This window comes from Lagenorhynchus albirostris, chromosome 2 (genome assembly GCF_949774975.1).
Source record: "Lagenorhynchus albirostris chromosome 2, mLagAlb1.1, whole genome shotgun sequence".
In the NCBI taxonomy this organism is placed as follows: domain Eukaryota; kingdom Metazoa; phylum Chordata; class Mammalia; order Artiodactyla; family Delphinidae; genus Lagenorhynchus; species Lagenorhynchus albirostris.
The window spans coordinates 97,450,882-97,477,756 of record NC_083096.1 but is presented as its reverse complement, the minus strand read 5'-3'; the positions used below and the strand labels follow the sequence as shown (position 1 = coordinate 97,477,756).

At 33.4% G+C, this 26,875-nt stretch overlaps 1 protein-coding gene across 3 annotated transcripts in view; it reads left to right on the top strand.

Annotated features, from left to right (window-relative positions):
• The window catches only part of SLC30A7 (solute carrier family 30 member 7), a 76,967-nt gene that overhangs the window by 17,469 nt on the left and 32,623 nt on the right, over positions 1-26,875 (top strand). For all 3 annotated transcript variants that reach the window (XR_009538857.1, XM_060139495.1, XM_060139494.1), the window contains 5 exons: positions 458-545; positions 1,196-1,322; positions 10,163-10,306; positions 14,299-14,349; positions 17,609-17,744. Coding sequence is in view for 2 of the 3 variants with exons in the window: in XM_060139495.1 (XP_059995478.1) it covers positions 458-545; positions 1,196-1,322; positions 10,163-10,306; positions 14,299-14,349; positions 17,609-17,744 (546 nt within the window). In the remaining variant the exon portion in view is untranslated. The remainder of the gene's footprint in view (positions 1-457; positions 546-1,195; positions 1,323-10,162; positions 10,307-14,298; positions 14,350-17,608; positions 17,745-26,875) is intronic.

The window sequence follows — 26,875 nt, the reverse complement described above, 5'->3', positions numbered from 1 at the left end:
TGCCAAAGATTTGAAAGCTGAAAGGTACAAAGCAGAAAGCATAAGGAGTTCTTAGAAAAGAAGGAATTAACAAGTTATAAAAACCCCTTTTTCAAGGTCTCTTCTTCTACTTTTTATCTTTGTATCCTTCCTTCTTTGCCCACTTATCTGGTCCTGTCCTTCCTTCTCCACTGGCAGCTTGAGATTTACATTTCTGTGAAAGGTCTGTCTAAACCTACTTACTCTAAAAATGTCTTTTGTAGAAATCTATATATTTTATGGCATTCTGCTGTTAAATATAACTCATAATAAATTTATTTTCTCAATTTTATGCTATATGTACAATAAAACATACTATAAACACTGGGACTTTGTTGGCTGCTTATAACCATATAGTATGGTTTAGGACCTCTGAATATATGAATTTGTGATTTGATTTTTAAGAACTAACTTAATTCAGTTGTTTGCTCTTCTTTAGGTATGTTAGAGCGGAAGTTCTGGCTGGTTTTGTCAACGGCCTGTTTTTGATCTTCACTGCTTTTTTTATTTTCTCAGAAGGAGTTGAGGTATAGTAGATAATAATTAGAGTCAGTAAATTATGTTTCTATAATGAAAATATTTACTAACTAAAGATACTTGTAATAGAGCTATTTTTCACACTATCATTATTTATTGAGGCCAGTCTTGGATTAGATAAAATATTATGTGTGTACAGGAGGAACTTATAAATTAATTGAAAAAATTATATGTGAAACTACTTCAAATTGAAAACAAATAATAGTGCTTTACAAGCTGTGAATGAAGTGTTGACACTTTATGAAAAGTAAACACACAGTCCCTGTAGTGAGGTCTGTTGGAAGAGTTCTTAAGATAGAATGTGAGGATTTTGCCAATGAATCTTGAATGTTTTGTATATTAAAACAAGTAAAGAGAAAATTTAAAGATTAATCAACTGAAAATTAATGACAGTATTTTAAGATTCTGAAGAAGGATGGTTTTAGTCCAAATGTTCATGCTTTTAAATGTATTTATTTAAGAATAGTAACTGTTACCTTTTCTACAGTATGTGAGCAATGGTTTTATTTTTATTAACTGTTTTGGCAGATAATTTTGGAGTGATTTTAATTCTGAAAATAACTAAAAATTTTTTTAAATTTACCAGTTGATCAGTCAGAAATTATATCAATGCAATTTGTTTGTATTCTGTATTTTCTAGAGAGCATTAGCCCCTCCAGATGTACACCATGAGAGACTGCTTCTTGTTTCAATTCTTGGGTTTCTGGTAAACCTAGTAGGAATATTTGTTTTCAAGCATGGAGGTCATGGACATTCTCATGGCTCTGGTATGATGGTTAGAACCCTTTGTTTCTTCATTTCTGGTTTCTGTCATAGTCACTTTTGAAAATTGATAATTTTTAAAGTTTAACTTACTATACTGACTTTTAATAAAGAAAGTAATATGTTAATAGACTCATATTAATGTCTTCCTGAACAATCCTTCCCGCTTCTCCATGTTCCTCCCTCTTAGTGGCTTCTCAGAGTTGTACATGTTATCAGCTTGGTGTGGATACTTCCAGACCTCTGTAGCTTATCTGTTTAGTATGATATCATTTATATAAAACAAACAAATATCAAAACCACAGTACAAATCTAGTTACTAAAAAGTTACAGTGTATGGGGGTATGAAATTTATCATACAATCTGTCTTTGAGATCCTTCCACCTGGTATCCATCAGAGTACCTTCTCTTGTTAACAGAAACACAAAACTCCATGGTGTGGGTTACCATGGTTTATTTAACCAGTCTTCTATGGATTTAAGTCGTTTCTTGTTTTTCGCAGTTCCATATGAAGCATATCCTTGTGAACACATGCAAGTGTTTTTCCAAAGCTGTGCTATCCTATACAGTAGTCATTAGTCACATGTGACTATTTAAGTTTACATTATGGTTAATTTTAAATTTAATTTATTTTTAAATTTTTAATTTTTAAATTTAATAAAATTAAGAATTCAGTTCCTCAGTTATACAAATTACATTTCAAGTGCTCAGTAGTCACATAGGGCTACCATTTGGACAGCAAATGTAGAAGATTTCCGTCATCACAGAAAGTTCTTTGAATTGCAGTCTGCTGGAATATGAGTAGAATTGCTGGAACACAGGATATCTAGTTTTTAGTTTCAATAGATGTTAGCAATTTGCCCTCCAAATGACTCATTCCCTTTTACCCCAGCAAAAAATTCAAGTACTAGTATTCTGTCACCCATATCAAAACTTAATATTATGGGTTTAAAACCATTTTGGTGATATTTTGATAAAAATGGTATCATTTTATTTGGTATTTCTTTGCCTAGTAGTGTGGTTGAAAATCTTTCTGTATGTTTTTAGGCCATTCAGATTTTTTCCTTTTCTGGAATTGTCCCCCCCTTTTTCTTTTTTTGCCTGTTTTTCTTATTGTTAATCCCCTTACAAGCATTTTTAATATATTTTGTATATTAATTCTTTGTTTTATGTGTTGCAAATATCTTTTCCCAGTCTATGGCTTGTCTATTTAAGCTTTTATATAGGGGTTTTTAATTTGGGTATAGTCTAGTTTTTCTGTCATATATTTTGTGGTCTGTTTTCTGCTTTGTTTAAAGAATTTTCTGTCCCTGGGTCATAAACGTATTCTCTTATTATTTAATACTATGAAAACTTTGGTTTTATGGTTTTTTTCCCATCTACTTTGGTCCTTCATCTGTATGTAATTTATTTTTGTGATGGGGTGAGTTAGGACTTTTTTTTCTCGGTGTGAATGAATAAGCAGTTTTCTAAGCACCATTTATTAATCTGCTCTTTACATCATTGATATAAAAGGACACTTTTACCCTATGTTAAATTGCTTTATGTATCAGATCTGGCCTGTTTATTTTGGCCACCCCACTATCACACTGGAATAATTGCTGTAAACTTTATGTTTTAATATCTGGTAGGGTTAATCCCATCTCTCTCTCTCTCTCTTTTTTTTCCCTCCAAAGTTGTTTGGGCCTGTCTTGCTCATTTGGTATTTTTCATCAGCTAGTCAAGTTTTATGAAAAATCTTCTTGGGATTTGACTGGGAATGCATTGTCTTTATGTTTATTGCGGAGAATTAACATCTTATATTTTGAGTCCTTTATTAAATTGTCTTAGGCTCTTTAATAAAGATCTTTATATTTTTCATTTGGTTCATTTTTAGGTATTTGAAAAGTTTTTCTCACTATTAAGAATGAAAACAATTATTCCTGCTTATCTTAATTACATAGCCAGGACCTCTAGAACAATGTTCATTAGAAATACTTATAGCTTATATCATTGTGTCAACCTGGATAATCACCTGGGTAGCTTTTAAAGAAACGTTGATGCCCAGGTTTAATCCCAGAATATTTACATCAGAATCTCTGGAGGAAGAGACCCAAACATCAGCATGTTTTGAAACTCTCCAGTCAACTTTAGTGTGCAGTAAAGGTTCAGAACCATTGCTTTAATAAAAGAATGCTACTAAAGTTTTACCCTTGAGTCTGATGTTTGTGGTCTGTTTCTGATAAAACTGGTTTATCAAGTTAAGGATATTTCTTTTTTTTTCTTTTCTTTTTTTTTTTTTTTGCGGTACGCGGGCCTCTCACTGTTGTGGCCTCTCCTGTTGTGGAGCACAGGCTCCAGATGCGCAGGCTCAGCGGCCATGGCTCACGGGCCCAGCCGCTCCACGGCATGTGGGATCTTCCCGGACCTGAGCACGAACCCATGTCCTCTGCATCGGCAGGCGGACTCTCAACCACTGTGCCACCAGGGAAGCCCTATTTCTTTTTTTTCTGCATCTATTGAAGTAATCATTTTTTTCCTGCTTTAGTTAATTTAAAATTAGTAATTACATTGATAGATTTTCTCATGAGGAGCCGTCCTTAAATTTGGGGGTTAAAATTTAGGTCTGCGATCCATTTTGTGTCAATTTTGTGTATGGTGTGACGTCTGGGTCCAGTGTCATTTTCTTGTATATAAATGTCTGCTTTTCTCAATAGAATTTGCTAAAAGATTGTTTTTCTTTGTTGAATTGTCTTGGCACCCTTGTCAACAATCAATTGAGAGTTTACTTCTGGACTCTCAATTCTGTTTCATGGATCTATATGTCTGTCCTTAGGGCTAGAACCACACAGTCTTGATTAAGGTAGCTTTTGGGTACATTTTGAAATTGGAACATGTGAATTGTCCAACTTTATTCTTTTTTAAGGTTGTTTTGGCTACTCTGGGTCTCTTCTTGCATTTCCATGTAAATTTTAGGATCAGTTTGTCAATTTCTGCCCCAAAAAAGGCAGCTGGGGTTTTGATAGGAATTGTACTGAATCTGTAGGTCAATTTGGGAATTATTGTCATCTTAACAATGTTAAGTCTCCTGATCCATGAACATGGGATGCCTTTCCATTTATTTGTAACTTCTTTGGTTTCTTGCAACAGTGTTTTGTAGTTGTTAGGGTACAAGTCTCACACTTCTTTTGTTAACTTTACTTGTAGGGCCTCTTTTTTTTTGCCTGCCATTATCAGTGGGATTGTTTTCTTTGGATTGCAAAATGGGATAAGGGATACAGCTCATTTTTGTATATTGATATTGTGTCCTGCCACATTGCTGAAATAGCTCATTATTCTAACAGGTTTTTGGTGGATTCTTTAGAATTTTCTAAATACAAGCATACCTTATTTTATTGAGCTTTGCAGATTTTGCATTTTTTTACAAATTGAAGGTTTGTGGCAACCTTGCATCAAACCTATCAGCACTATTTTTCCAACACCATTTGCTTACTTCATGTCTCTGTGTCTCATTTTGGTAATTCTTGCAATATATCAACCTTTTTCATTATTATTATGTTTGTTATGATGATCTGTGATCAGTGATCTTTGATGTTACTACTGTGACTTGCTGAAGGCCCAGATGAATGCCATTCTGAATGCCTTTTTTTATAACTTGTCTAAATGCCCTGGCCAGATCCTACAGTGTTAAATAGAAGTAGTGAGAATGGACATTCTTTTCTTTTTCCTGATTTTAGGGTGAAAGCATTCAATTTTTCTTTATTAAAGATGATTTTGGCTGTGTTAGCTATGGGTTTTTCAGAAATGCCCTTTAGATTGAGGAAGTTTTCTTTTTATTCCTAGTTTACTGGGCGTTTTCATCATGAAAGGGTATTGGATTTTATTAGTGATTTTTTTCTTTATTTTTGAAGATGATCAGTTGGGTTTTACCCTTTATTCTATTAATATGGTATATTACATTGCTTGATTTTCAGATATTAAAGCACCTTTGCATTCTTAGGATAAATCCCATTTGGCCATGGTTTATAATCCTTTTGACATATTGCTAGATTTGATTTGCTAGCATTTTGTTGAGGACTTCGTGTTTATATTCTTAAGGGATATTTGTCTGTAGTTTTCTTTTGATATCTTTGGCTGGTGTTGGTATCAGGGTAATACTGGCCTTATATAATGAGTTGGGAAATGTTCCTTTCTCTTCTGTTATTTGGAGGACATAGGTAGGGGAGAGTTTGTGAAGTAGCGGTACTTTTTAAATGTTTGGCAGAATTCACTTGTGAATCCTGGGCTTTTCTTTGTTGGCAGTTCTAAAATTATTCAGTTTTTTTGCTTGTTATAGGTCTATTATGATTTCTGTTTCCTATTGAGTCAGTTTCAGCAGTTTGTGTGTTTCTAGGAATTTGTCCATTTCATCTAAATAATTTATTATTGTTTATAGATATGTATTTAAAAGTGTGCCTTTTTTTTTCTCATAAGATCAGCAGTGATTTTAGCAATTTATGCCTTCTCTCTTTTTTTTTCTTGGTCAGTCTAGTTATTTTTCCCTTTGGTTTTGTTGGTTTTTCTCCATTGATTTTCTTGTCTTCATTTCATTTTATTTCTGCTGTAATATTTATTACGCACTTTCTTCTCCTTGCTTTTGGGTTTAATTTTTTTCTTCTTTTTCTAATATTTTTAAGGTGGAAGATTAGATTATTGATTTGATTTTTTTTTTTTTAGCACAGGCATAATAACTAAACATTTTTTTCTAAGCATTGCTATAATGTAAGTTTGGGTATGTCATGTTTTCATTTTTGTTCATCTCAAAGTATTTTTAAATTTCCCTTCTGATTTCTTCTTTGATCCATTAGTTACTCAGGGGTGTGTTTTTTGATTTTTTTCATATTTGTGAATTTCCCTAATTTTCTTCTGTTGTTGATTTCTGATTTAATTTCATTGTGATCAGATGACATACTTTTTATCATTTCAAATTTTAAAAGTTTTGTTGAGTCTTGTTTTATGACCTAGCACTTGGTATCTCCTGGAGACTCTTCCTTGTGCATGTGAGAAAAGTATGTATTCTGCTGTTAGGTGGGGTGTTCTGTAGCTGTCTGTTAAGTCTGATTTGTTCATAGTTGCTCAATCTTCCATTTCCTTGTTGAGCTTCTGCCTAGTTATCTACCCATTATTGAAAGTAGGGTATTGAAGTCTTCAACTATTATTGTTGTTTATTTTCCCAGTTAATTTTTTTAGTTTTTGCTTTATGTATTTTGGAGGTATGTTGTTCAGTTCATATATTTCTATAACCGTGGGATATCTTCCAGAGGGGTTGAACTTGTTATATAAGATGTTCTTTTTCTCTCACAATAAATTCTAGCTTATTGTATTAATAGCCATTATGGCACACGCACGCCATAATGCATGGTATTGGTATACTTTTCTTTCTGTCCTTTTTTTTTTTTTTGCTGTATGAGGGCCTCTCACTGTTGCAGCCTCTCCCGTTGCGGAACACAGGCTGTGGACGCGCAGGCTCAGCGGCCATGGCTCACGGGCCCAGCCGCTCCGCGGCATGTGGGATCTTCCCAGAATGGGGCACGAACCTGTGTCCCCTGCATCGGCAGGCGGACTCTCAACCACTGTGCCACCAGGGAAGCCCCTTTCTGTCCTTTTACTTGCAACTTATTTGTGTCTTTGAATCTAGAATTTGCTGACAGAATACAGCTGGATCATTTTTTTTTTAATCCATTCTGACAACCTCTGCCTTTTGATTGGGTTTTTTTAAAAATTTACATTTCATGTAATTACTACTAAGGTAGGATTTACATCTGCCATTTTAATATTTGTTGTCTGTATCTTTTGTCCTTTTTGTTACTCTGTTCCTCGATTCTTGTCTTTTAAATTAAATAGATATTTTTTAGTGTACCTTTTTAATTCTCTTCTTTCTTTTACTGTATATTTTTTAGTTATTTTCTTAACTGTTGCCCTGGGGATTACAAGTATCATCTTAACTTAAAACAGATTAATAGTAACTTAATAATTCAGATTAATAGTAATTTAATAATACACAAAAACTTTGATATACCTTGATTCCCACCGCTCTTCTTTGTACTATTATTGTCAGATGAATTACACGTTTTATGTTTTAAGCCCATCGATACAGTTTTATAATTATTGCTTTATGCAGTTGTCTTTTATTGGGTTGGCCAAAAAGTCTATTCGGGTTTTTCTGTAAGATGTTATGGACAAACCTGAACGAACTTTTTGGCCAACCCAATAAAATGTATAGGAGAAGAAACAAGTTACAAATAAAAAAATATGTTTATCGTCTCTTTCATAATTACCTTTACTGGTGTTCTTTATTTTTTTGAGTGGATTTGAGTTACTGTTTAAGTGTCCTTTCATTTCATTTGTAGGGAATACTTCAGTTTATGTGGAAATGTCTAATTTTTCCTTTATATTTAAAGGAGACTTTAGTTGAATTTAGAATTCTTGGTTGAGTCTTTTTTTATTTTAGTTTTGTCATCCTATTGTCTTTTGGCCTCCATGATTTTGTGGTGAAGTCAGCATTTCATCTTGTTCAGGTTCCCTTGTATGTGATAAGTCATTTTTATCTTGCTATTCAATTTTCAAGATTTCTTTTTGATGTTCATCCATTTGACTGCAATGTCTTTAGATATGGCTGTATTTGAGTTTATTCTACTTGGAGTTTCCTGAGCTTCTTGAATGTGTAAATAATATTTTTCATCAAATTTGGGGAGTTTCCAGCCATTATTTCTTCAGATACTTTTTCTATCTCTTTTTCTTTCTCTTCTCTCTTTGAGACTCCCTTTATACTTAATTGGTACACTTGATGTTTTCACAGGTCTCTAAGGTTCATTTTTCTTGATTTTCTTTTCTTTCCCTGCTTTTCAGAGTGGATAATCTCTATTGATCCATCTTCAAGTTTGCTGTTGTTGCAGCCCAGATCTGTGGTTGAGCCCTTCTAAAGTGGATATTTTATTTTAGTTATTATTTTTTTTAATTCCAGGGTTTCTGTTTGGTTTTCTTTTCTTTTCTTTTTTTAAAAATTTATTTTATTTATTTACTTTTGGCCGTGTTGGGTCTTCGTTGCTGCACACGGGCTTTCTCTAGTTGTGGCGAGCGGGGGCTACTCTTCGTTGTGGTGCGCGGGCTTCTCATGGTGGTGGCTTCTCTTGTTGCGAAGTACGGGCTCTAGGCATGCAGGCTTCAATAGTTGTGGCACATGGGCTTAGTTGCTCCGTGGCATGTGGGATCTTCCTGGACCAGGTCTCGAACCTGTGTCCCCTGCATCAGCTGGTGGATTCTTAACCACTGCACCACCAGGGAAGTCCTCTGTTTGGTTTTCTAATAGATAGATAATTTCTGTTTCTTTGTTAATTTTCTCTACTTGATGAGTCATCATTATTATACTTTCATCCTTTAGACATGGTTTCCTTTAGTTCTTTGATCATATTTATAAGAGCTGATCTAAAGTTTTTGTTTATTAAGTTCAAAATCTGAGTACCCTTCAGGAATATTTTCTCTTGGCTGGTTTTTCTCCTGTATATATGGCATACTTGCTTCTTTTTTTCCATGTCTTATAATTTTTTTGTTGAAAACTGGACCTTTTATATTAAAATGACACTGATATCAGATTACTTCACCCTCTCAGAGTTTGTTGTTGCTGATATTATTGTAGTTTTTTTTTCTGTTGTATGACATCCTTGGATTAATTCATTTCCTGCAGTGTATGGCTATTGAATTCTCAAAGCTGAACTCTGAGTCTGATAATTATCACATTGAGAATAGAGATTTTTTTCAGGGAACTGAAAGTTTGGACAAAATATTGACTGTGCTCTGGACATGGTGCTTTTAACAGTGCTTCAGAAGAAATCAGATCTCTCCACTGTCTGCACAGCTGCTGGCTTTTGGCTATTCTCAACTGAGCTGAGGCTGGAAGTGGAATGGCATAGCCCCAAGTTAAAACATCAAGACCCTGCTATCTTACTGAGGTTTGGTAGTTTCTTGGGTAGATGATTTTCAGTTCCTTTTGTGGTTTTGGCTAATTGTCAGAGTTCTGAAATTTTTTAGTTGTGTTCCACATATTTTTGTTGTTTTAGGAGAGCTAGTTTGCCCACATCCTCTGTCCACCATTCTGGAAGTTGATTTCCCCATTATTCATGATTTTTCATGTAATGCAATGCTGAATTTGATTTTCTGGTATTTAGGATTTTTGTAAATATAAGTGATATTTTTGAATTAGGTAACATCCAGTCTTTTTCCTATGCTTTGGAATAGTTTGTAGAAGATGTTTCTATGATGGTTTAGTAGTTTTTAGGTCTGCTATGGAGAAATGATTCCCCACTGTTTTGTGCTTTTTTTCCCCTAAGGATTCTACCTGCTTTAATTTTACTGATCCTTTTACCAAATGCAGCTGCTTCCCTGCCTCTGTCTTAATGTGACCATATGCATGCATTGTTTTATCTTTGTTAGTATGTATAATAGTACTTGGCAAAGTTTTGGCCAAGATTTTGTCTGTATTGTTCACTGCTTTATCCCTAGTGCCTAGAATGATGCTGTAACATAATGTGTTCCAAATGAATGAATGAACAACATTGTCTAATCTCTTTAAATATTTCTGTGTACTTCTCACTTATTTTCATCTCCAGTAAAGTCTACTGGAGATGAAAATCTACTTCCTTCCATGCTTTTATTTCCTTCCTGTACTTTATAGTAGAAACTCAGTATTGTTTTAATGAATCTGTAACACTTTCTACAAGTAAATCGAATCTGGTTTTAGAGCCAATTCTTTTCACTAATGTCAGTATTATTGTAACCATTAAATAATATATTTTTACATAACTTTTGTTCTAACACTCTTTGTTTTTAGGCCATGGACACAGTCATTCCCTCTTTAACGGTGCTCTGGATCAGGCACATGGCCATGGAGATCATTGCCATAGTCATGAATTGAAACATGGTGCTGCACATAGCCATGATCATGCTCATGGACATGGACACTTTCATTCTCATGGTGAGTACAGCCTAAATGCTTTCAAGTGGACAGTTTTTTAAATAAACAGGAATTGCGTAGATTAATTTTTGTAGTTGAAATAATCTGTTAAAAATATTGCAATCAAGTTCCTTTCTAATGAGTCAGACTGAATGGTTTCCTGGACTAGTTTATTTTTAGTATATAATGAAATTAACTTGGCATAGGCAGTGATTGTAGCTTTTTTCAGTGAGTTTATTATAATAAAATGCCACTATTTTAAATGAGTGTCAGTGAATGAGGAACTATTGCATTTTAGCAAATGATTTTTTTGAAGTATACTGAGGCCTTTTGTGCCATATATAGGCTTATAAAAATATGACAGTTTTCAATTTTTCACATTTTTCTTGTAATTTTGATAGCTATCACCTGATATTTACCTCCATCTTTATATGCTAACTTATATAGTACTAGGTACTAAATTATAAGGTATTTATCAACTTAATTAACATTGAATTTTAAAATTATATTTAAATAGTTTATTCACAAAATTTTAGAATATAGATTAATAGATAGAAGCTGCTTAGGTGATACCATTTTATTAATCTTTAAATAAATTATATGCTTAAAAATTGTCTGTACTTGGCACACAGACCAAATCCTAAAGCTTTCAATTTGAAAATATGAAATGGGCCTTATAGATTAAATACTAAGCCCCTAATTTTTTCAGTCTCTAACATTTGCTATATTTTTGTAACTATTACACTGATATGCTTTAAAACCTGCGTTTCTAAGTTTTTTGCTCACATGCATCCCAAAATAATTTTGAAAAACCGTATATTGCTCACAGTTTTAAGATGATTTCTAAAAAAATTTGTTTAAATAATTGCAAAGAATGTAATTTCTGATACCTTATAGATTATATTTTAGAAAGAAACTTCCATATTACTCTTGAATATAGTCAGTCAGTGGACTCTAAATACCTTAGTGATTTGAGACCCACTGTCACCCATTCAAAAGTGCATAAACAGTTATAAATTTTACAGCATCCTGTTTCTCCTCGAATTCTTATTTCTATTCCACTTCCTTTCCAGAATTTTATAAAATGGAGTATATTTAAGTCCTTAGTTGACCATCTCTTATATTTCTTGGCAATAAAATATGTATATAAATTAGAATATTTTATTTCTTAGGAGCACAAGACAACATTTAAACATTTCTTTTGGATGGAGTTATTGTAGCGTTTACTAGTATAAAGTCAATGAAAATAATTCTGTTTTGATTTTTGATATGTATATAAACATAAAGCAACATTTTATTTGAAATACATATCTTTTTTTATTTTATATGGCTGTGTTGGGTCTTCATTGCTGCACATGGGCTTTCTCTAGTTGTGGCAAGCAGGGGCTACTCTTCATTGCGGTGCGCGGACTTCTCATTGCGGTGGCTTCTCTTGTTGTGGAGCACAGGCTCTCGGCACATGGGCTTCAGTAGTTGTGGCACGTGGGCTTAGTAGTTGGGCTTGCAGCCTCTAGAGTGCAGACTTCGTAGTTGTGGCGCACGAGCTTAGTTGCTCCATGGCATATGGGATCTTCCCAGACCAGGCAGATCCCAAGATATTGATAAGATATATTCAATATCTTATCGAACCCATGTCCCCTGCACTGGCAGGCGGATTCTTAACCACTGCATCACCAGGGAAGTCCCTGAAATGCATATCTTAATGATATGACTGGAAGTCTTTTTTTCCTCAACTAGTTTATGGATAAGTAACACTTATTAGCATAAAACAGGTTTGGCATCAATTCTGTTCCTATTTTCCATCCTTATAATGTAAGTATCAATACTAAGAAACTTTAAGGAATTCTGTTATAGCAGTTTCACTTAATTCTTTGAACACCTTCAGAATTACATTCCAAAAATTACATAACCTATCACCAAATGTTATTTTTATGACTTAAATATAAGACATGACACTATAAAACTCCTAGAAGAGGACACAGGCAAAACATTCTCTGACATAAATCGTACCAATGTTTTCTTAGGTCAGACTCCCAAGGCAATAGAAATAAAGGCAAAAGTAAACAAATGGGACCTAATCAAATTTATAAGCTTTTGCACAGCAAAGGAAACCATAAACAAAATGAAAAAACAACCTACAGACTGGAAGAAAATATTTGCAAACTATGAGACCGACAAGGGTTTAATTTCCAAAATATACAAACAGCTCATACAACTCAATAACAAAAAAACAAACAACCCAATTTAAAAAAAGGGCAGAAAACCTAAATAGACATTTCTCCAAAGACATACAGGTAGCCAATAGGCACATGAAAAGATGCTCAACATCGCTAACTATTGGAGAAATGAAAATCAGAACTACAATGAGGTATCACCTCACACCACTCAGAATGACCATCATTAAAAAGTCTACAGATAACAAATGCTGGAGAGGGTTTGGAGAAAAGGGAACCCTCCTGCATTGTTGGCAGGAATGTAAATTGGTACAGCCACTGTGGAAAACAGTATGGAGGTTCCTTAAAAAACTAGAAGTAGAGTTGACGTATGATCAGCAGTCCCACTCCTGGGCATATATCTGGAGAAAACTCTAATTCAAAAAGGTACATGCACCCCAATGTTCATAGCAGCACTGTTTACAATAGCCAAGACATGGAAGCACCCTAAATGTCCATCAACAGATGAATAGATAAGAAAGATGTGGTATATATACACAACGGAATACTACTCAGCCATAAGAAGGAATGAAATAATGCCATTTGCAGCAATGTGGATGGACCTAGAGATTATCATACTAAGTGAAGTAAGTCAGAAAGAGAAAGACAAATACCATATGATATCACTTATATGTGGAATCTAAAATATGACACAAATGAACTTATTTACAAAACAGAAATAGACTCACAGACATAGAAAACAGACTTATGGTCCAAAGGGGAAAGGGGGTGGGAGAGGGATAAATTAGGAGTTTGGGATTAGGAGCAGATACAAACTACTATATATAAAATAGATAAACAATAAAGTCTTACTGTATAGCACAGGAAACTGTATTCAATATCTTATAATAAACCATAATGGAAAAGGAAAAAAAAAAGACTGTCTTTATCTCAACCAACTATGTATAGACAGAAATCTCATGCTCCGATTAGGAACTGCATTTTTAGAAGAGTTACACTTTTGACTATCAGGATTTTCAAGGTAGCTCCATCTTTCTCCCCACGCAGCAGTGCCGTATTAAGACAGAAGTCATTGTGTAGCCTTATGCTTTTATACTTCTTCTGGCATTGTTACAGTGTTCCATCAAAGATGTAGTAACAAGGGTGTGTCCACTCTTTGGTGCTGTGGGCCAAGAACCATGACTGTTAGTCATGATCAGAAAGCTCGTCAGTCCACTTGATGATCCCATAACAAACATTGCTGATCTTTTACATTGTTTACCTGTATTTTCTGCTTTGATGTTAATGCTGATTAGTAATCTTCCAAGTATAAAAATTGCAGTATTTTTTCATTTCGTCATTATAAAGGCAATATGAAAAAGTATTTTTATCTCTTCTATATGAAAAGCTTGCCACGTTCATCTAGAAGTTATTGGGAAACTGTTTGCCATAGTCTAGTTTTCCTGGATGCCGTCCTGGCTTCATTTCTTGGTCTTCTATAATATCAAGTAGTAGTTTTATTTTTTCTGGATTTTCCAATTGTAAAATTGTTACAGCAGGCTCTGTAAGGTATGTTATGAATATTAGAAGACTCAGTGTTTTTATTTACGTTTTTTTTTTACTAGATTGCTTAATATAATAATTTCCTAAATACTCTGTACTGTTGATGCAGTTTGAAATTTCCTATGTCTATCTTCATTTAATTACCATATTAAATTTTAAAAATAATTTTGTAGGTCTGATGTGGCTATATAGTCATGCATCCTTCACGATACATTTGAATGAAAAGTACTCTGAGTTGCAAAAATTGAATCAGGAATGAAGACATGTTTTAAAATAATTTAACTTAACTCTCTACAGATGGCCCCTCCTTAAAAGAAACAACAGGACCCAGTAGACAGATTTTACAAGGTATGACAAGCAATTTGTATATTTCTCAGTTTTATGAAACTGTTTTCATAGTTTTGAGCTATCTGAAGTTTTCCTTTAAGAAAAATTTTTAACACAGTATTTGTGTTTAAAATGTTAGCCTTCCTAGTCGATTTTTTAATATACACTATTAGGTATATTAGCAGATGTTCTTTTAACTGTCACTAGGCTGTTTTCTCAGATTTAATAAGAAGATTAAAATATTCAGAAACGATACTGCTTAAATCTAAATAAATACTCATGCCAGTGACTCTAGTAACACCGTAATATTTAGCAATAACTATATTAGTAATAAATAATAGTATGATTGCCTTTGTAGAATTATTAAATAACTTTTCCAAGAATAACATTCAACATGTATTTATGTTGTGGAAAAATTTAATGCTAAAAATGTAATGCATCCAAACTCAAATAATGTACAGAGCTAAGAGTGAATCCTAATGTAAACTGTGAACTTGGGTCATAATGATGTGTCAGTTGTAACAAATGTACTACTGTGGTGGGGGAGGTTGACAATGAGGGAGGTTATGCCTGAATTGGAACAGTGGGCATAAGGGAAATCTCTATCTTCCACTTAGTTTTGCTGTGAACCTAAAACTGCTCTCAAAAATAAAGTCTATTATATTTAAAAAAAAAATGCAAAGGGAGATCTTTCTCATATCCATAGGCATCAAATGATGACACCTAAAGAGGACTTACATATTATGTAAAATGATATATTACAGAATTTTACAAGCTAGAGAAAATCAGTCTTGTCTATGAACTATGGTAGTTTCTTTTTTGGGATGTGAACCAACCTTTGGCTCTGGATTTCCATATAAACTTCACTGTCACAGTTCCTAATTTGCAGCTCCCCATTTTCCTGCCTTTATTAACTTTTGACTGCAGTCTGACTTTCTCACTAGCTTGTGATCCAACTTCAACTGTACTTATTTTTATTTTCTCCTCTATTCTTTGATATAGTTCTTGCTTTTTATTTTTTCACTGTGAATATGTTCCTCCGTACTGAAGAGCTTATTTCAGGAGGCTTAAATGTGTCTTGTAGTGACTAGTTTTCCATTTGTGAAATACACAGAATTGTTTTAGGACAGCATTTGCTGAAATAGCTTGTAATCATGCATATGTAATGCATCTGTATCCAGTGCTACAAATTTAGCCTTGATAATAAGAATTTAGTTTTAGTCTTGGAAATCATCACAAGTTGAGGGAAGGGAGGTCAGATTTGCATTCCTAATTATCTTTTATACAAACTGTTGTGAAAATTAGCTTCTATTTTCAGAGTATCCATTAATTTATGGTGGCTGAAGCAGCCCAGTAGAAAGCTGAAGGTTAGGATAACTTCTAGGTACTAAAACTTTTCCATATAGATACTCACACATGAAAAACTGACTTTACTGAATTTTTCCGTTATTTGCTGCATTTTCAATATGACCCCTGGCTTTGTAGGTTCTTGGGCAGTTAAAATATCAGTATCCTACCAAGTCTTTTAAGGGTTTTAATTTTTATATAAGTTAAACATGTTAGTTTAGATTTCTCTCTGTAGTGATTTTCTTCTTGAAAGAGTTACTGGAAAGTAAGAAGGGCTTAGTTAATGACATTTGCTAGTAAAGCCAGTTTTCAGGTCAGCAAATAAGATGTAGCCAGGGACTTGCCAGTCAAAGGAAAATCAAGAACCTTTGTTCTTTTCTTTTTCCTTTTCAGTGTTTAGAGCTGCTTTCAATTCTGGTCCTACCAAAACATTGATTAAAGAATGTATTAAAATTTAAAATCACATATCACTTAAGAGTTTTGAAGGTTAGGGACCCTCAATCCACTTCCATGTGTATCTTCCTCCAGTTTTAATTTTAAAACTTAAAGTGGTCCCAAAATTTATTAACCTATTTAATTCTTTGTTATATGAGACACCATAGAGAAATAGAATATTTTTTTCATAAGTGTGCTTGTAACATATTTTTTGTTACAGAAAAAAGAGCTGTTAACTTTTTGAAGAGTTGTTGTAAAGGTCAATGCTGTGTACAAATGAAAAAGCATATTAGGTACTGAGGAATCAGTTACATTTGGTATTAATACATGATATAAAATTCCACATTAGCAGATTGATTGAAGCATATTTTCATAGAGTGTGTTAAGATTCAATTCAGGTGTATTAAGATTCAATTAACAACTTGTTAATAGTCCATTTTTAAATTATTAGAAAGTGTTTTCAAGTTTAAATAAATCTGTTTTATACCTAAAACATAATTGGGTTACCTTTAATTGCTTATTGAATAATAAAAAAGAAAAATAAGTATTTCTAAAGTAGACACATGGTTTCACACATCAGATATTTCTTTTCAGATAGAGTAGTTGATGCTGTTGAAGAATGTTCTATTTCTAGCAACATGTGGTTGAGGTTTGTTTAAGATACAGTGTTTTGCTATACAGTAAATTTTACCTGTTACAGATCTAAATGTTGAATAATTTGTCTTAGTTAAAATTTTTTTAAATAATGTATACTAAACTTAATTTTTGGCATTTTTTTAATGGTTTTCCAGTCAAGTATCAATTATTAAATGTTAATATATCTAGGTTCTTGGGCAGAGTATCAGTATCCTACTAATGTAATATTTAATTATTAAAAGTTCAAAATATATTTACGTCCACTTTAAAATATTCAAATCTCTACTTTCTTTCATATCAGGTTTGAGTTTAGTATGTAACTTTAGGTAACAATACCTTCAGGATAATTACCAGGATTAGCAATATGGTCCTTAGGAAATTCTAGTCTCAAATGGTAATAATTTTAATTACCAGCAGAGGGCTCTGTGTGTACATATATTTGTAGTTATAAACAATGTTTTCTTGACTGATTCTTTCAGCCTAATGCAGTTTTCTTCTAACAAAGTATTAATTAACTTCTGGACTCTTAACCAGAGACGAATGTGCACAAAAAATTTTTTAAATCAGTTATTTCTCTACTTCTTCATTTATATTATAGCAAAATACTAAGGATCATTAAGAGCAAGCATAACTTAATGAGTCAAATATTTTAACCCCTGCTGTTTTTTAAAAGGAAAGATTATTTCAATTCCCAAAGGTACTATCAATATTACTTCTTTACTAAACAGTGAATCTGCATTCTTACTGATTTTCAAATTGCTAGTTTTTTATATATAAAATCAAGAATATAGTTTTAAGAAATATTTGCATTTTCAGTTGATCAGAAAATGTTATTTTGATTTTCATTATGTTTTATTTCTAGGTGTATTTTTACACATTCTAGCAGATACACTTGGGAGTATCGGTGTAATTGTCTCTGCCATCATGATGCAGAATTTTGGTCTAATGATAGCAGATCCTATTTGTTCAATCCTGATAGCCATGCTCATAGTTTTAAGGTAAGTGTTGGTATGTTACTTTCAGGTATTAAAATGAGAGGTGATAAATATACTACTTAAATTACAGATCTAAATTATTATTATGTTGGGGGTTTTTTGGTCTTTAACAAATTTCTACATAGATTATTTCTCTTTTCATCTTACTGTTTTTTCTGTGTTTACCTAGGGTTTGATATTTCTTTTTGGTGTTTAGTAATTGATCTTCTGTAAATCAAATCAGTAGTAATTTTCTTAAATCCAACACTATATCTGTAGAGTAGAACATTAGAAATATAAAATGTATTAATGTTAGAATATTATTCCTTTGACATCTTTTGCGCTATCAAATGCAAAAGAATATTAAAATCTCTTCTAGAACAATTTTTAATTTATAAAGTTATATTATCATTGCAGAAGTCTTATAAAATTGCTTACTGAAGTATATTTATGTCCTTCTCCCTATCTAGATTATAAATTCTTGAGGAAGAATCTATCTTTTAGCTCTTTGGCTCTCTGTTGCCTGTCAGTACCAATGTGTATGTAAAAGTGTGTGTGAGTGTGTGTACATTCTCAATAAATATTTTCTGAATTAGTGTATGGTTACTATCTCTTAAATTTCTGTCAAGTTATTTTATTATTATTTTAATTTTTATCAGAATAATGGAACATTATGTGCCTTTATTTCACAATCTGAATTATTCATATAGATATGTCTTGACTGGACTGTTTTTGTCTAATTTATCCATATGATTTTACTGTTAGTAAAGCTATCTTTGTAATGATAAAAGAGCTATTAGAGGGCAGACTGTGATGATTTTTATAGCTTGCAGTTGAATAGAATAGACTTTAAAAATTACAATGAAATTATAATCTTATGAATTAGTCATAAACGTAGGTTTTCAAGTTTTTGCTTAAAAAATAGGATACAGTATACATTTTAAACATGCAGATTATTTTAAATTTTTCTTTAAATTATTTGTACTAGGAATCATCTCGGCTATGTAAAAATCTTTTATAAAACTCAGAATCTCCTTTCTTCATCTTTGGAAATCTTACATATTTCCTTGAAAGTTCAGCTTGGATTCACATTTTCTATGAAACTTAACTCCTGATAGATTTGGTAACTTACATCTGTACCTCTTTATTTGCATGTTCAGTGTTTATTTTATTTTGTTATTTGCATGTTATAATTTGTGGCTGCTTCTAATACTTCTTAGAGTAGGATCTTAATCTTTATTTTCCTTTGTCTCCACTCATATTATCCTAATTCTCCTATCATTTGTTGCTTGGAAGAGATTGACCTTTCTGTCTCCCTCTAATTTCTTTTCCACATTGTGACCAAAGTGATCTTTCTTTAATGAAGATTATGGTACATGGAAAAATAATCTTGCTTTAAATCGTGCCATGGCTTTCTTGCCCTCAGGATAAAGTCTGAATTCCTCAGTAGGCCTTCACATTGGTACCCATTTATCTCTTCAGTCTTTCTCTCACCCTGTCTCAATTTCTGTTCTGCTCTCCAACCACAGTAAAACATGTTATAACACAGTAAAACAGTTCCCTGAAAACATGTTATGAGCTTTCTGGATTCTGAGCTTTGCTCTTGTTTCCTCTCTCCAAAATAAAATACTCTTACACTGAGTGTCCTTCTCCTTTCCCCTTCACCCCCACAAGTACTAGATAACAATTCTCATCCTTGAGATTAGATTTCAGTTTAAATGGCACTTCCTTGAGGAAGCGTTTCCTGATCGTCTACCTCCCAGGAGGGGTTAAGTATACCTGTAGCACCGCCTGCTACTCCTCTTGTGGCATTTACTAACTATGTTGAAATAGCCTGTCTTATTGTCTTCCTTAAGCTCCATAAGGGCAAACTGTTTTTTCATTGTTGTAAAGTCAGCACCTAACTCTGCCAGGCAAAAGTTGGTACATTTTCGATTTGAATCAAAATAAATTCGTGTTTTTTCAGCCTCAGAGAATTATTTTCTCTAATCCTAAATCGGGAATTCTTACTTAGTTCTAGTCCCATTCACTTGTTCTACAAATATGAATAAATAAATAAACACACACACAGAGGACAAGAGAACTTTTTTTTTTCTGAAATATAACACATTAAAAAGCTACACAAATTATTTTCAGCAAATATTTATTAAGTAGACCCTCTCACCAGGGTGGTGAAAGGACAAGATAACTTACTGTTTTGATCTTACATTATAGTAAAAGAGAGAGACACAAACAAATTAATCAATAAACCACTCAAGTATCTAGCAGTTAATTGTGCAGAGAGTTAAGATGGGATGTTAGTGACTGCGGTGCCATTTTAGATTGAGTCATAAGAGAAGACTTCTGAAGAGGGAGGATTTAAATTGAGATCAGGGTGTTGAAGAGAGCATTCTAGTCTAAGGAACAGCTAGTATAAAAGCCCTGTAGTGGAAAGAACATTAGCACTGAAAGTTGGTCATTATGGCAGAAGTATAGGGAGTAAGGGGAGAGTGCTTTGAAATAAAGCCGGAGGGATAGGCCTGGGAAAATTAGCCAGGGTTAGGAGTTTGGATTTTATTTTAGGTGGAGGAGGAAACCATAGGGGGTGACATTATTTGATTTGTATCATTAAAAATAATGTTGGCTGCTTTGTAGTTAATAAGATTAAAAGGGGGTAAGAGGGCACACAGGCAGACCAACTAGAAAGCTATTAAAGTGGACCAAATAAGAGGCCAGGGTCCCTTGGTCTAAGGTACTATAATAATCTAGGAGGTAGAAAGACATAGCTAAAGTTAGAAAATGCTTTGGGCCTAGAATTAATAAGATTTGCTCCTAGATATGAATGTTTAGGTGAAGGGTTGAGTGAAAGGGGGGAAATTAAGGATAATTCCTAGAGTTTTTACATGAGCAACTGAGTGAATGAAGTTTCCTCTACTGAAAGAGGGAAGACTAGGGGAAGAGTTGTTTTATCTGATTCAAAGGGCATTGCTGATCAGAAGTTCTGTTTTGGTTGTTGCCAGGTTTGAGGTCTCTCATTACACATTTATATGGTGATCTCAAGTAGGTGGTGCAAGTACAAGTACAGAAATCTTGGGAGCACTCAGCTGAATATAAAGGATTGGAAATAGTTCACATATAGATTTAAAGTCATGGAGTAGCATTTATCTGTCATGAATTCCACAATTCCTACCCCTTCCATTTTCCTGGAAAGCAACCCTCTTTTCTGCTGAACCCAATTTAGCTAAAGGGAATAATGCTTCAGGCAGCCACAACCAACTACAGTTGGCTTTCAAGATAAACCTATAAAACTTAGGTGTTATCCTTGTCTAAGTCCTACTGACCTGTTTATAAAACTTTTTCTCAGTAGTTTACATAAATATATATTCTCAAATTCATATAATTTGATTCTTTTTCATTTTTGTTAAGCTTAACATTTTTACTTGTTCTTTTCCTTTGTTCTCATATCAAAAGTAATACATGTTGATTGTAAAAAACTCAAACATTATTGAAATGTGCAACTTGTCTATTGAAATGTCCTTTCAATCCCACCACTTGGAGATAAAGCAGAAAACTTTAACGAATCTTTAAATCGTTTAACAAATGTTTTAGTGCCCACTCTGTGCTAGTCAGTAAACAATATAGCAAATACCCTACCTTCATGGAGCTTATATTCTAATAGGGGTTATAGTCAATAAAGCAGATCGACATGCAAATAGATAATGTATGTCATATAGTGATAAATGCTATGAAGTAGGGGAAGGGGCTGTATTTTAGAAGGGCTTGGAAAGTCCTCTGCATCGTTTGAGGAATGACGAGAGGGGAGTGCAGTGAGTAGGGCAGAGAGGTGGCAGGTATATGTATCTAGAATTTGGGGAAGGGGTTGAGGTGAAAGATAGAAATTTGGGTGTCATCAAGCTGCATGGTATTTAAAGCCATGAGATTGGATGAGTTTGCCCAGAGAATGAGCACTGATAGAAGTGGCTGGAGGACTGAACCCTAGGGGAGGTGGGGAACAGAGGCAACTCCAGCAGAGGAGAGGAAAGCGGAGTGGCCAGTGAGGAGCGAGGAGACACATGGGCGTGCCTTGTTTTAGGAGCCGTGTAAAGCAAGTGTTTTAAACAAGAAGGAATAATTAAGCCTATTAAATGCTTTTGGGCTGATAATTGGTAACTTAGATAACATGCCCAGAGGAGTGATGAGAATGAAAGCCTGATCAGAGTAGCTTCAAGAGAGAATGGGAGGGGAGGAAATGGAAGTAACTGTAGTCAACTCCTTTTCAAGGCCCTTTGCTGTAAAGGGGAGCAGTGACTGCTGGCGACACTGAGGGCTCACTTTGAGGTTTGTGGTCATGAATTTAAAGTGAAAGCAACCAGCACAGTTGTGTTTTTTTTTCTTTTTCTTTTTTTCTAGTCTTGTTCAGCTACTTGGTAAAAGGTATGGAATAGGCAGAGAGCTGGATTTAAAAGGTCTGAGGTTTTGTTGGGTGAGTGTTTTGTTGGGTGAGTGTTGGGTGGTGTTAGTGTCCCATGTCTATAATCCCTGCCTTTCTCCTTTCTCACTGGCAGAGTGAGAAAGGAGCAAGGCAGGGATTTTAGACATAGGAAACTAAGATTTAAAGGTAATAATAGATTCTGAAAATGAAAGTGATGGGAGTGGATTGGATTGGAATTCTGGGAAAAGTGTTAAAGATGGATTGGGGGAAGAAATCAGAAGTAGGAAGTTTTATTGAGATGCTTGAAATTGAGATCTTAAGGTCTAAGTTCTGATCATAGGGGTGGATCCAGGAAAAGAGCATCATATAGAGGCCGAATGTTGGATGGATTGTTCACGTGGATATTTCAATTAAGAGTAATGAAAAACGTAGAGATGGAAAGAGAATAAGCCTGTTGCTAAACTATTCAGTGACTGAAGGGGAGCTATCAAGAATTGTATCACTAGTAATTAGGGTGGGTAGAAGGTGGCATAATCTGATGGCATGGGCCTTAAAGGAGCTGTGTTGGGGAGAAGTAGGAACAGTAGTAGTGATAAGTGAGGAGGACATTTACCTCCCGGTAAGTCCCAGTAGTACAGGGACTGTGGGAGAGAAAGTGCTGTAAGGAAAAGTGTCCTCAGGTGATAGCCAGTTTTCAGGTAGAGCATGAAATGCTGTTGCTATTTAGAGGGGAGGCTGAAGATTTAGTGAAAATTACATATTTAAAAGTAGTTTTTTAAAATTATGGAAATAGTTATGTTGATAAAGAAACTTGGTAAAATATAAAAAGAATAAGGAAAAAAATTACCCATAGTTCCACCAGCCAAGAGAGCTATGTTAATATTTTTATGGGTTTGGCTTTTTTATTCTGAGTCTCTTTATATATATATATATATATATATATATATATATATATATATATATATAAAAATATAGTATTTTTGTCTGTATCATGTATACAAGATTATATTCTGAGTAAGAAAAATTTTTTAGCTTTTTCTGATAATAAATATGTAGTCATTATAGAAAACTTGGGAAATGATGAAAATATAAAGAAGTCAAGAAAGATCAGTCGGGATCACAACACTCAGGGGTCATGTTATCACTTTAACAGTATTTCTTTAGTCATTTTTAGGCCTTTTCTTTTTTTCCATTATTGAGTTTCTACTACATGTGCTGATTTATTAAGTTTGGTCAGTAGTAGAGCATTCGCAGGTTCTAGATGAAAGATAATAGTACAGTTATTGTTTTAAGTCAGTAAAGTTTTGGGATGATTTATTAGGTAGCAAGGTCTTAATTCAGTGACAATAAATGACAAGATACAGGGCAATGCATAAGTATGAGTCATTATTGTAAACAGTCCATATCTGAAGTATATATTTCTCTTTACATATAGGATGGAGGGAAAAAAAAAATATATATATCCCTAAATGTTAATTGGATCTCTCTGGGTGATGTAATTTTAAAATTCTGCTTCTTTCCTAATTTTTCTAAAGTAAATCAATAATTGTGACTTTGCCTTTTAAAAGCATATATATGTATATGCATATATATATACATATATATATATTTAATGGCAGGCAGTAAAAACCAAGGTAGCTCCAAAGTACAAAATTAAGACATTCCAGTTCAGTCTGTTTTTCTGTTAAGAAAGCAAACTTATTTTACTTAAATATTTACATGATAATGAAATATTTGCAAGCAGATAACTTTGAGACACTTCTCAAATTGTTTAAGAGTTTGTCTAATTAGTCAAAACTAATTTTAGGAAGTAGATTAAAATTTTTAAGCACTCAACAAAATGGAGTATTAGAGAAGTAATTTTCCTTACCGTTAATTTTTTCATATATTCTCAATTCCCTAAAAACAAGAGAAATAATGGTACTCTTTATATATTCTCTAGATCTAAATGTTCCTCAATTGAGAATGTGCCATGAAATAGACGTCTGTCCCTTCTAGGCTGCCCAGTGTTGCAGTATCACTTTCAAGTGAAAGTGATTTCCTAGAAAAAGACATTTTTTCTCTAAACATTTCCTAACGCGCAAAGGGTAATTTAAACTTCTGTGTGAAACTCGGTTGTACTGTGATGGATTTTTTTTTTTCCCAGTGAAAAGCAGGAGATTGAGTATAAGAGCAAGAGTATATATAATCTTTTATCATCTGAAAATATAGGAGATTTCAGTGTGATTTCACTTTTTTCCCCCCCTTAGTAAGTTGAATTGGAATGGAAAGTGGGTTCATAACTTAGAGAACAGAAATCTGAACAATTAGTTGTAGCTTTGAATTGCACTGTGATTTAAAAGCTACATAAATCTGTAGCTTGATTTTTGATTCACTTAAATAAAAAGGGTACCTGTGCATGATGGGAAAAAATACATAAACAGGATGCAGAAAAAAGCTTTGTTACTGGTGTGGTATTTCTGAAGCCTTTTTTTTTTCTTTAATCAGTTTTCTGCAACTCAAAAGATACTATCTTGTGCTGCTCTGTGACTTTCACTAATCATTTGTAAATACAAAGAAAACTTTTCTTAAAAAAAGAAATTGTCTTTTTGTTAGGGGCAAAAGTATTTCAAATAATATATTTATTTATTATCATATAGAAGGAAAAAATAGCCCAACTTTTAGAAGCAAACCAAGGTACAGGCTTTAGAAATAACAGGTAGTGGTCATAAGCTGCAGTATGAAATGGAAAGAATATACAGTAATGAAACAAAATTTATAAAGTTGAAATTCTAAATGATTATCTAGATGGTTATCATTGTTCAAGAATACAGGATTTGGATCAGATACTGATTTTGATAAACCTTGTTGATTTTGTGGTTAAATAGATAATTATTTGTAGCCTATATTAAGTCAAAAAAGCATTTTTTTAAACAAGTAATATGCTACCATATCTTCAAATAGTTGTATATATATGAGCAATTACAGATTTTTTTTTTCGAGAATGGTTTTGGGTGTTGCCTAACAATTTCCTTTGCGGTTTGTCTTTCAAGTGGTTATAATTTGTGTACTATACTTTTGGGACTAAGATAAAGATAAACAGTTTCCCAAGATTTTAACTTGCTGTTTATACTCATATTGTAAAATCAAACGTATGGGAATATTATTGTATGGTAATTGTATTTTTTAATCACATGTAAAACCATCATAGTTAGTAAGAGCATTTATAAATACTGAATAGTCTAACAGCTTTTCTCAACCAGCATTCTGGGAGAGAATACCCTAATGCCGTAAAGTATCCATTTGTATGCAGTTATTAACTTCACCTCTGCATCTAGAAAAGTACTGGTTATGTACTATTCTTGCGGACATTGAGAAATAGTCACTGAAATCATTTTGTGTTCAATGGTTCAGAAGAGGGATCCCAATTAAGAAAGGCTGGCAGACAGTCTTAGAAATATTAAAAGGAACAGAGCAAGTGTGGTAATGTATTAGTGATCATAAGCCAATAACATTAGATAAGAGAAAGTATTTGAGACTTAAAAATTGGAAAGAAGAGATTATTCTTTTATGTAAAATATATGACTATATTTCTTTAAACCCTCTAAGACTCAATGGAAAAACTATGACAAACAGGTAATTTAGTAAAGTTACAGATGCAAAACTAATGTATAAAATTAGTACCCTTTATATATAAGCAAAATCCAGTTGAATGTTACAATTAAAGAGAAGACACCTTTTCAGTAGCAATAACAAAGACAATCTAGAGATACAATGTGTAAAACTTGTAGGAGAAAAGATTTAAACACTTCTGAAAAACAAAAGTAGACTTGAACAGAGCCTTTTTTTGGTCAATTATGGTGTTTTTAAAGAATCAACATTATAAACATGTTAACTCTTATTTATAAATTTTAAACTATTCTAACAAAAATACCAACAGGTTTTTTTTTCTAGAGAGGAGGTAATAAAAGTTGAATTTAAAGTTTATAAGGAAAAACGAAGAAGCAGGAGGAATAGCCAAGAAAACCTTGAAAAAGAAGATGTAAAGTGTAAAGCCTTCACAGTTTTTTTTTTTTTTAAATATTTATTTATTTGGCTGCACTGGGTCTTAGTTGTGGCACATGGATCTTTGTTGCCATGTGCGGAATCTTCCTTTTGGCATGCAGGATCTTTAGTTGCAACATGCGGGATCTAGTTCCCTGACCAGGGATCGAACCCAGGGCCCCTGCATTAGGAGCATGGAGGCTTAACCGCTGGACCACCAGGGAAGCCCCAAGCCTTTACAATTAAAATAGTGAGATGCCTAAAAAAGCAAACAGACTAATGGAGCAGATTAGAAATTCCAGAAATAGATTTATATGCAAATAGAAATTTTATAGGGATAAAGGCAGCATTTTGAGTCAGTGGGGCAAAGATGAGCTTTCTACTAACTGGATAACCAACCATGTGGAGAAAGATAAATTTGGAACTGTACCTCATACTGTTACCTGGATAAATTCTAAATGGATTGGAGCTCTAAAAGTAAAACTCGAACCCATGCTAATACTAGAAAAAAAGCATGTCTGAATTATTTTTACAACATGGGAATATTAGGGGAACAGCTATGGCTCAAAACCTAGAATCAGTGAGAGAAAAGATTGATGAATTAAGTTACATTTAAAAAAAAAACTTTGGCATAGAAAAAAAGAGCACCATAAGGGAAGTCAAAATGCATAATCAATTGGGATAAATATTTGCCACTTAGATCATAAAGGGCTAACCTCCC